Genomic DNA, 11205 nt, shown 5'->3' with positions numbered 1-11205 from the left:
AGACACTTGTTCCATCTTTTCTGCAAGGCGCTGGTGTCATCTCTGTAGAAGGCCCCATTCTGGTCCTCAAACCAAGCCTCAGTAGCAGCAATAAGCACATTATCATCCTGAAATCTACGACCACGCAAGTGTTTCTTGAGATTTGGGAACAGATGGTAATCACTTGGTGCCAGGTCTGGAGAGTAAGGGGATGCGGCAAGATTTCGTACCCGCATTCCTGGACAGCAGCGGCTGCATCGCGAGAGGTGTGTACTGGAACATTGTCTTGATGTAGAAGAATACCACATCTGATCTTGCCCCGGCGCTTCTCCTTGATTGACTGTCGCACTTGCCTCAACAAGTTAGCGTAATATTTCCCATTCATTGTTCTTCCTTTTGGTAAGTAATCTATGTGGATGACGCCTTTGCTATCCGAGAAGACTGTCGCCATTACCTTCTGCACTGAACTGGGGGCTTTGAACTTTTTGGTCCTGGGAGAAGTGACATGATATGTTTCTATTCCATGGATCCTTTTTTGCTCTCAGGATCATAGTGCTGAATGCAGGTTTCATCACAGGTTTCTAGCCTAAAGTGAAAATCTTCTGGATTCTTGTTGTATCTGGTTAGCATGGAGTTGCTTATGGTGACCCATGTTTGCTTCATTTCATCTGTAAGCACCCATCTTGCGCACACCTTAGACATGACGAGATGTTCATGAAGAATTGTCTCGATGGATCCGTGTGAAATGCCTGTGGTCTCCTGTAACTCGTGGAGTGTGATTCGACGATTTTACAGCACAAGTCTATGCACTCTATCAATGTTTTCCTGACTAGTGCTTGTTGTTGGACGACCTGGACGGGGGTCATCTTCAAGACTCTCTCTACCTTGCTTAAATTCATTGACCCATCGTTTGATGGTAGCAGATGAAGGGGAAGACTTCCCATAAACTGCTAAAAGCCTTTCTTCAATGTTCTTCGCCGAGTTTCCTTCAAGAACCAAAAACTTAATTACTGCTCTATACTCAATTTTATTCATTTTCACTGCCTTGAGGTGGGTCTCTTTCTGTCAATGTGAGCTGTTCAATAACTTCTGAGAGTAGGATACCAAAACTTATATATCACATCAGCTACACCCCAAGGTTCAATGTCGTACCACAGGCTGTGACACCTGGGTATGAAAAATGCTCAAGACTCAAAACTTATTGACATCCCCTCGTATAAGGGCAAACCTTATGGACGAGCAATGTCTTTCATCAGGTGGCGCGAAGCTTCGATACAGATTCTTGTACAGTCATCAAGCAGGTATGCAACGATACAAGAATCTGTATCGAAACGTCGGACCACCTGTTTAAACGCGTAGTTCAGCCATGACGTTTGTCCTCATCTGACTCCTCAACTTCTGAAAGTGTCAAAGAAGAAGCACAGTTTTGCCGAAGTTAAGGGGCATGCCAAAATACTTCGATTTATAATAAGTTCGACACAACCGTAAGTTCGACACATCCATACGTTCGACACAACCGTAGGTTCTTAACAAATTTTGAAAGTTAACGAGCAATTATTTAACTAATATGTCAATGAAATCATGTAGATTTGAAATATCTGTACATATAGATTGTTTATGTTTCACTGTAGCGTCAACAGAACCTGAGAACAACGTTGATGTCGACAGCCGTCCAGGTTGATCTCGTTTGTCCTGTGTGTGGTTGTAATCTGCGGATGCGGGACCATACAGTGAGTTATATTCATTTTCACTTTAAATTTCGTTAACACCTCGACGCGCCAGATCCTGCAAAACACGCGAGACCCACTCGCGTCATTTTAGAACAGGCCGAATAGAGACTCGTGTCTTCTTGGAACATCATTATTCAGACAGGCATTCAGTTATGATTACTTTTGGCTTTTAATCACCTGCTTGTGTTCAAGGAATACCCATAGAAGTGTCTGTATCAATTTGATATATCATGTTAACTTGAACATTTACTAAGTGTCTTCAGCAACTGCCATTGTCATACCGAATTCTCGGGCGGTGGTGTAACGTAGCGGTTATAGCCTATAAAGAGTTCTCTCGTCACGCCGAAGCCCCGGATTCGAGTCCCGATATGGGTAGAATGTGTGAAACTCATATCTGGTGTCCCTGTCGTGATATTGCTGGAATATTGCTAAGAGCGGCGTAAAGCCAGTCTCACTGACTCATACTGATTCTTTATATTAGAGCTATTGTGAGTCCTTTCCAGCAGGCCTGTCGCTTGAGGAGTTATTAATTTGTTATTTTTACGCCGCACTCGGCGGTGGTCAGTGAGTGACTGATACAGTTATCAACAGCATGAGCATCGATCCAATCAATTGGCATATGAAGAATCAACCACGTCAGTGAGTCTGACAACCCCATTACGTTAGTCGCCTCTTACAACATGTATTGGTCGCTGAATACCAAATCTAACCCGGGTTTGAGGAAATAGATATGCCGTACAACATAATATTATGAAGATGATGATAATAACAATTATAACCTAATAATGTCTGGTTACAAAGCGCCTGTTTCCACACACATGTGCATGTTCAAGGCGCTTACACAATATTACCCCGGTCTGTGGGGCGCAGGGAGGTTAATAGGGTACCAATTCACTGCAGGGTGAAGAAAGGCATTTTTCAACAAACTCACTTGCCTCAAGTGAGACCACGAGTGGGGAAGGACTATAAACTCTTAGGCATAAAGACGAAAAAAAAGGGTCACCCATCCACGTGACAATCGCTGCTGAACCACAACCTATTTGTAACCTCTATGTACACGACCACACAGTAGTGCTTAAGTATTTTGTATATCTCCTGCTGTTTGGATTTGTATGAAATAGTCGTCACATACACAACAGAGAGAATCCAACAGCGGATGAATACAATCAATTTTCTCTACGTCTCTGCAGAATTCTGATTCTTGTCTGCAGACTATGGAACTGGAGAGTACATTGAAATTTTGGTAATGCCACACACACTACACAACATAATCATGCATTTATATTTTCGTCATGCTTGTAGAATATTCTTTAGGCCAAGAAAGATATACAACAAACCCCTGCCTGATGTAATAGACAAAGTATACCTCTTTACTTTCCACTTGTTTACCAGGCAGAAAATTCAGATAAGTACTCATGTTTTTCACGTTTATTTCTAATTTATCTATGTCACTATCAGGGATGATTTTAGCTCGGATAGTTTCGCAGGAAGTAAAACACTGTTGAAATTTGTATTGGGGTGCTTGGGTCAATTATTAACCTGTAGGCAGTCTGTATACTGTAATGGTCAAGTTATTCTGATCAGAAGGTATGGAGTTTGAAGTAACAAGAATTCCATTACAGGTGCCTTAGCTGATGCATATTGATTTCCAGCTGTCAAAAAAACCCCAACATATAACGACTTACATTAAGTTTTGTTTTTGTATCAGAGTCAATGTATACTTGAAAAAATGTTTATATGGTATTCTTATGAATGTCAGATATAGTGCTATATTCCGAATCGGGATCCATTTTGAACGTATTATCGTGAAACATAAAAGTTCAACTATACATATCAAATGACAAGAATGAACACAACAGTTTCTTCGAGATGTTAAGTTCTCCTACCCAGATACCGACACTCGACGGACAGGAGACATTCTTCTACAACCAGAGACCTATGGTGACGTCAGTCAGACGTCTTGCTCCATGACAACAGGCGGCGCTTCTCGGGAGCCAATATCTTTCAAGTGAATGAAATGGGGTATGAGAAAAAACAAAATTCAACATTTTCTGACCACAATTATATGATGCATGCAATTGTTGAAAACTAATATTTACAGGTATATTCTATGTAAAATCCAGTATACATGTGCGTAAACATCTAGGACTGAGAGAGCTAGTGAGTTTAGTTTCAGCAATGTTTCAGCAATATACGAACAAATCAATTGGACTGAGTGTAGATTTAACAGGTAGTATCAGCTGATGAGTTTATATTGACGAGCTGGTTAGTAGTTCAGTTCTTGCAGTTCTGCCCCGGTTTCCTGTATGATGATCTAACCTCAGTTGTTGACCAGCCATAACTTGTTTTCATACTGTGTTATCATCTGTATTAAACGCTTTAAATTTAATTTATATTTTTAAATTTATATCTTTGGTAAACTGGTTCTTTTACTTTTCTTCGGGGGACAAGTGGTGATGATTTACCTGTAATCTTCATGAAATTATAACACGGTTTTAGTCACGATATGGCTGAAATATTGCCCATGTGACTTAAAATGCAGATCAAGATATGAGTTTAAGATATCCAGTCACCCCGCTACTACCTGTGTACTGACTATGAAACTAAAATAGTTGGCAAAGAAAGTGAATACCCTTATCAATTATCGTTAAAATCAAAGCAAAACATACAATGCTTTTAAGTAATAGTACATTTAATGAAGCCAGCATTTTGGACAATGCACCAACTGTGTCCATGAGAAACTCATCACAGATGGCACTCTCGTGTCATGTAATGGACAGATGATTAGGAACAGCACAGTTCACAGATACAACAAGAGTCCGTCATGGAATGCCTGTCATTGCAAGTATCTGGTTACGCAAACACATCCTTCATAATGGACGTGACCACTGCTAGCAGCGATACACGTCCAGACACGCCGTCTCAGCCATCGAATGACATCATTTGGATTTCGATTCCTCTCGTTCCCGAGAGCGTCTGCAAGTTCTTGTCGGTTCACAGGAGGTTGTAGTCGTCCCCTCACCTGGCGATTCAGGTGGTCCCACAAGTGCTCTGTAGGGTTTAAGTCCGGTGAGCGTGCTGGCCATGGAAGAACTTGGACATTCTAGGCGTTCAAGAAGTTCTGGGCAATTCACCTGTGTGGAGCCTGGTGCTGTCGTGTTACATAAGAGTTCCCCGTTGTTGCTGGTGAGGAAATTGTATTGCCACCTCTGTATCTCCGAGTGTTCACGTTTCCACGTATTACGACCAGTCGTGTACGTTGATTCCCACATATTCATCCCCACACCATCACACCACCTCCTCCAAAAGGATAGATCTCTTGGACGCAGTTCGTCGTTACCCTTTCTCCTCTGCGACGGTATACTCGCCCCCAGCCATTATTACGGAACATGGTGAATTCCGTCTCTAAAAAAACCCACTCGCTGCCAATTTAGTAACAGCCACATACGTCCTTGCCCACTGTGACCTACGACAACGATGTTCCTGGGTCAATGCTGGCCTACGCAGGGGACGTCGAGCTCTGATACATTGTGCACTTAGGCGTCGTACGTCGAACGTCGACTGATGACATGTCCAGGACCTGTTACCTCCGTTTCCGTTGCCGTGATGAGCCGGTTGCACACATAGGGAGTAGGCAGAAGGCGGTCTTCCCGTGAGCTCTTCATATGCGGTCTGCCTGATCGTGGCCTGTCTAGAATGCTGACAGTCTGCGTCTGAGGATGGTCCCACGTGTACAGTTCAGGACTCTTGCAATATGGTTGTAGATGCCCATCTGCTCATACCCATGGTTCTCTATGTGTCTTGAGCTGTTAGCCGTGGCATCATTTTGGTGGTTTTCTGTCAGCTGAGATGTATGGCCGATTCGCTTCACCGATTCACCGTCTGTTTACACCAGTCCTCGACAAGCCTTTTGCAAAATCTTCGAGGTGCACGTTTAGCCATATTTCGCATATTCACGTGCTTATACAGAGCTAAAATGCTGCGTGTGGACGCATGAATTGGCAGTGTGTGGCCGAACGTTTCGGCCTAAAAGTGTTTTACTAACTTGAACAACTTTGCCAACGATTCAACTAAAACTTGCCCTTACTGTGTTATCATAGATGCGAATTCTTATTGTGATATTACAATGATAGTGTTTTTTTTGTAATTTGTAACAGCTGATAGTTATTGTGGGTCATAAAGTTTTTATTGTTGTTTTTTCTTCTCGCACCTCGCACCCTGTCTGCTCAATTGGAGTTTTAGCGGCATGTCTCATAACCTCGCACCCTGTCTGCTCAGTTGGAGTTTTAGCGGTATGTCTCATAAGCTGTCTTGGAATTACCTGCCCTTGATTATCTTGCTTATTAGATTTGATGGTCTCGTCGTGTGTTGTGAATTCTATAACGTTCTCGGAGGATAGTGGTGTAGGCTATCTTTGCTAGAATGCTGGGGAAATTGATCATTTCAGTAATACTGGAATGACCGTCACGCTGCCATTGTCGCCATTTTGATAATGTGTCAGGATTTTCCGTAATAGCTGACCACTGCACCATAATGAATCAATAAAAATAGGGGTTTGGTAATTTCTTTTATTGAAGATTGAACTAGTTTTGCTTTGCGTGTTTTTTATGACACCCCTTTCACTTTGTGATTAATGTCATATGTGAGACAAACAGCTTTGGTTTCCGTTTTCCGTATTGCCCAGATAAAATTATTTAAATGTGAGTAAGCAGGAAAAAGACCCGATTCGGAACAATGTGTTTTATCTACCGCAGATGTATCTTACCAGACGAGCGTAAGGAAAATTCACATTTATTGTATATGCTTGACTTAAGTTTCATGTGCACGGTTAGCTGACTAACATTGACTAACATTTTATCTTCCACTATTGGGGCGGTTGGGTAGCCTAATGGTTAAAGAGTTTTCTCGTCTCTTGCTAAAGACCCGGGTTCGATTCCCGACATGGGTACAATATGTCAAATATACAGACAGATTGCTGGAAGTGGGAAGATCCAGAAGACGGATGTTATTTGATCAGGTATTTTACACTTTACGTCCCTAACGTACCTATAATGCAACGTAGACATGTTTATTACATCGTGACGTACATGCTATATCAGGTATACATTTTTATTACATTGGAACATAGATAGAAGCATCGCTGTTACGTTGGAATGTACTTAGAACGCACGGTAGATAGAAACATTTTTATTACATTGGAACATACTTACAATATAAGGTAGACAACAACATCTTTATTACATCGAGAGAGACCCCCGAGGAATACACTCTTGTGGGATTGTGGAGAAGGTATCAGCTAAAGATATACTATAACCGGGCCTATTTCCCTATTTCGATGTCACTGTATATGTGACCTGCGTCACGTGGCAGTCTGCATGCACGTTACTGTCTAACTTCGATCTCCTGTGGGCACGTGATCTCAGTGTCAGTTTCCACTTCCCTGAACAAATATGGAAGCATGATGAAGGATTTTATCAAAACACAGGGTCAATATATCAATTTTGTCATGTAACAGTGAAACTTGCATCTATGTAAATTATTGATTGTCCAAATACAGCGTCTATCTATATAATGTAGTGACATGTGATGGTTGGCAATGACGTGTTTACCAGATTAGTAAGCTATTGTTTGCAGGAATTTTCTTTGTTTGGTGCATATCATGCAGTATGGTTTCGGTCTTCAGACAAGAGAAACCCACTGAAACTACACTTTACTGATTGGGTTGAAACGGTGTATGTGAAGTGGGACATACTTCCGATGTGTTCTAGTGCAGATGTATACGTCAACTTTAAAGTGAAGTAGTGGGCAATTATATTGTCCCTGCAAAGTATTCCTCCTTCGTTCATTCAGCATAGCTGATGTACACTACTGACCTAATGAAGAAAAACCAAGACCTCAGACCACGTATTTTGCATGCTAATGACAGAAAATAACCAGTCTCGACTATCTGTCAAAATTCACAATGGTCTCAGAACGAAATCAATGACAATTGAGATAATCTTGACAATGTGTCATATATCCCAGCTCATAGCTCAATCTTGATTCAGTTTCTTACTGGCAATTTTGGGCGATGGGTGATATTTGTTGAGCAGCGCACCCTCACCCTTTTCAGGATCACCTGGTGTCACACCTGATTTTGACACCACGTCCACATCATGTCCATAGTTGTATTATCTTTTATATGCCGTGGTACAATATTTGGTAGACATTCGAGACTGGTTCGTGTCAGGCCTTGACGAAAATGGCTTGGTATTCAGAGGAAACGTAAATAACGTAATGATCATCAGAGCCACCTTTTCGAGTCCTTATGTATCAGAAACCAGAAGCACGTTGCCATGGTGATGATAACAACAAACACCACCAATGTTGTTCCCAGTGCTATTTTGATACTTCTGTCATCACTTTCATCAGGTTCACCTGTTAAGGAACAGACAGAACGATGAGTTTATCGTGTCTCGATTTTAAGGTATGCTGGCACGTTTTTATTCTATGACAACCTCTTTAATACACTTCATTAAGCGATGTTTCAGTATAGCTTTTCTTGGGTTGTTACTGTTATTTGAAAATGTGTCAAAAGGTTATATCATAATGAATTATCAAACGTTTGTCTTAAATCATGGTGTATTTCATTGTCAATCACCAAGGTCTAAGTTGTCAATCAAACATACAATAATTCCTTACTGATTGTTGATTGACAGCCGGGTTAGATGCTGATCCAAAATGTTTTAAAGGATGAGAATAATAAGCATGTTTATTTTGTGCATTGTGTATGGAAATTGAAATGTATTTTACCACAAATGTTTATGAACAATATCATCGTAGACACTATTTTTACATCAGTGATATTAAACAATTTATCCTATGGAATATAGTTCCAATTATCAGTCTTTTTAGCCACCCCCACCTTCTATTGTTTCTTAACAACTTTTATAATGCCAGTCACGCAAATGGTTCATCTTAATGATACACGAAAATGAATTTTTATGGTTTGAGGGATTTATTCGACCGACATTCAGATCAGCTTACCTTCACATGACTGAGCTGTGCAGTCAGCAGTGAAACAGTTCCTGCAGGAACTGTCATCTGAAGGCATTCCCCATCCAGACACACATCACAAGACCTGTTACAATATTGTCCAAACAATCCACGGCAGCATCCCCTTCTACAGGATCCGCTGCTTGTCAGACACGTTTTACACCAACATCCTTTAGGGCAGGATTCACATTCTCTTCCAAAATATCCAGGAATACAACCGTCAGTACAATCACCTGTAATCGTACATCTTGAGTTCAAACACTTAGACTTACACTGGCTGGAACAGTTCATCTTGTACCATCCTTCTGTACATCCTTCAGTACGCTCACCTGTGTAATTACATCGCCCATTGATGCAGTGAGAGCTACACTTAGACGTGCACTGTGGACCATACCATCCATCTTCACATCCTTCAGTACACTCACCTGTGATATTACATCGCCCATTGATGTAGTGAGAGCTACACCTAGACGTGCACTGTGGACCATACCATCCATCTTCACATCCTTCAGTACACTCACCTGTGATATTACATCGCCCATTGATGCAGTGAGAGCTACACCTAGACGTGCACTGTGGACCATACCATCCATCTTCACATCCTTCAGTACACTCACCTGTGTGATTACATCGCCCATTGATGCAGTGAGAGCTACACCTAGACGTGCACTGCGGACCATACCATCCATCTTCACATCCTTCAGTACACTCACCTGTGATATTACATCGCCCATTGATGCAGTGAGAGCTACACGTAGACGTGCACTGTGGATCGTACCATCCATCTTCACATCCTTCAGCAAACTCACCTGTGATATTACATCGCCCATTGATGCAGTGAGAGCTACACCGAGACGTGCACTGTGGATCGTACCATCCATCTTCACATCCTTCAGCAAACTCACCTGTGATATTACATCGCCCATTGATGCAGTGAGAGCTACACGTAGACGTGCACTGTGGATCGTACCATCCATCTTCACATCCTTCAGCAAACTCACCTGTGATATTACATCGCCCATTGATGCAGTGAGAGCTACACCTAGGCCTGCACTGTGGACCATACCATCCATCTTCACATCCTTCAGTACACTCACCTGTGATATTACATCGCCCATTGATGCAGTGAGAGCTACACGTAGACGTGCACTGTGGACCATACCATCCATCTTCACATCCATGAGTGCAGTACCCGCTATGCTGGTGACATTCATTAGTGTCAAGTATTACAGTCTGAGCACTAGATTCACCATCCTTCTCAATCAAACTGGGAGTGTGACAGTTTTTGCTGCAGGTCTTGTTACAGACGCGTCCATATAACCCAGCTGCACAGCCCCTTAAGCATTCGGATGTACAGGGAGTCGTGCAGCGTTTACAGGAATATTCACACTTTTCTCCAAGAATGTTATGCTGACACTCTCGGCACACTCCATTGACCCTGTTGCAGGACTTACATCGACTTACACACGCCTTACAGCGAGTCCCGTAGTTGGAGTCCACACATCCAGACACACAGGCTGACCCCAGCTGAGAATATCCTCCATCACAACGGCCTGGACATAGTGTACAGTTAACTCCTGGTTTGTCACATGGTATGTTGCAGCCAGTGCCAAAATATCCTCGCACACAACCATCAGTACAAGCACCTATGCCAGAGTCTGACAAACGACAAGAGTGGTTTCTACAGGTCTGGCTGCATACCAACCCGCATTTTCCACCATAGTACCCAGTGTCACAGTCTGTGATACAACGTCCAGTTCTGCTGTCACACTGTGAGCAGTGCTGTCTGTCCTTACACTGGCCGGCTGTCATAATCAGAAAACAACATCACAATCTGTACAGTAATGGTTATCATTAAAAGGGGCACCTGAAATGTGAATAGATTGTTGGACTACGATGTATGAATATACAATATGAATACAAAATGCAGCTTTAACATCTTGAAAGAAATTGAAGCCACCACAAAGTTCTGCAGTTTATTGTTGTGTTCTACCTTGACTGGAAGTAGCTAGACATCCAATCCACAACATCATCAAAGTATCCATGACGGACCCTGAAACCAAATACGCACAAGGAAAGAAACATATTGCAAACGTGAAACCTTCAGTGAATGGGTGAATTTAGATTTGCGCCACACTCAGCAATATTACAGCTATATGGCGGCGGTCTGTAAATAATTGAGTCTGGACCAGACAATCCAGTGATCAACAGCAAGAGCATCGATCTGCACAACTGGGAACCGATGACATCTGTCAACCAAGTCAGCGAGTCTGACCATCCGATCCCGTTAGTCATCTCTCACCACTATCGAAGTCGCCTTTTATGGCAAGCATGGGTTGCTGAAGGACTATTTTAACCTACACATTCACGGGCCATTTTCTACCTTGATTGGAAGTAACCAGGTACCCGGAAAGGGAGAGAGGAAGAATGAGGGAGAAAGAGAAAGAGAGAGAGAGCGAAA

General features: G+C 42.3%; 1 protein-coding gene across 1 annotated transcript; it reads right to left on the bottom strand.

Moving 5' to 3' along the window:
- Positions 1-9031: 9031 nt before the first annotated feature.
- On the bottom strand, positions 9032-9958 carry LOC137259703 (uncharacterized). Its single transcript, XM_067797294.1, has one exon. It carries the CDS (start codon positions 9956-9958, stop codon positions 9032-9034), a length of 927 nt encoding a protein of 308 aa, XP_067653395.1.
- Positions 9959-11205: the final 1247 nt, after the last annotated feature.

This window comes from Haliotis asinina, chromosome 13 (genome assembly GCF_037392515.1).
Source record: "Haliotis asinina isolate JCU_RB_2024 chromosome 13, JCU_Hal_asi_v2, whole genome shotgun sequence".
In the NCBI taxonomy this organism is placed as follows: Eukaryota; Metazoa; Mollusca; class Gastropoda; order Lepetellida; family Haliotidae; genus Haliotis; species Haliotis asinina.
Note: the sequence above shows the minus strand (reverse complement) of the source record. Positions and strands in the feature narration are given on the sequence as shown.

Excerpts from the sequence above, each read along its gene's own strand:
- LOC137259703 (XM_067797294.1), bottom strand. The coding sequence starts at position 9,958 with ATGAATGTCACCAGCATAGCGGGTACTGCACTCATGGATGTGAAGATG.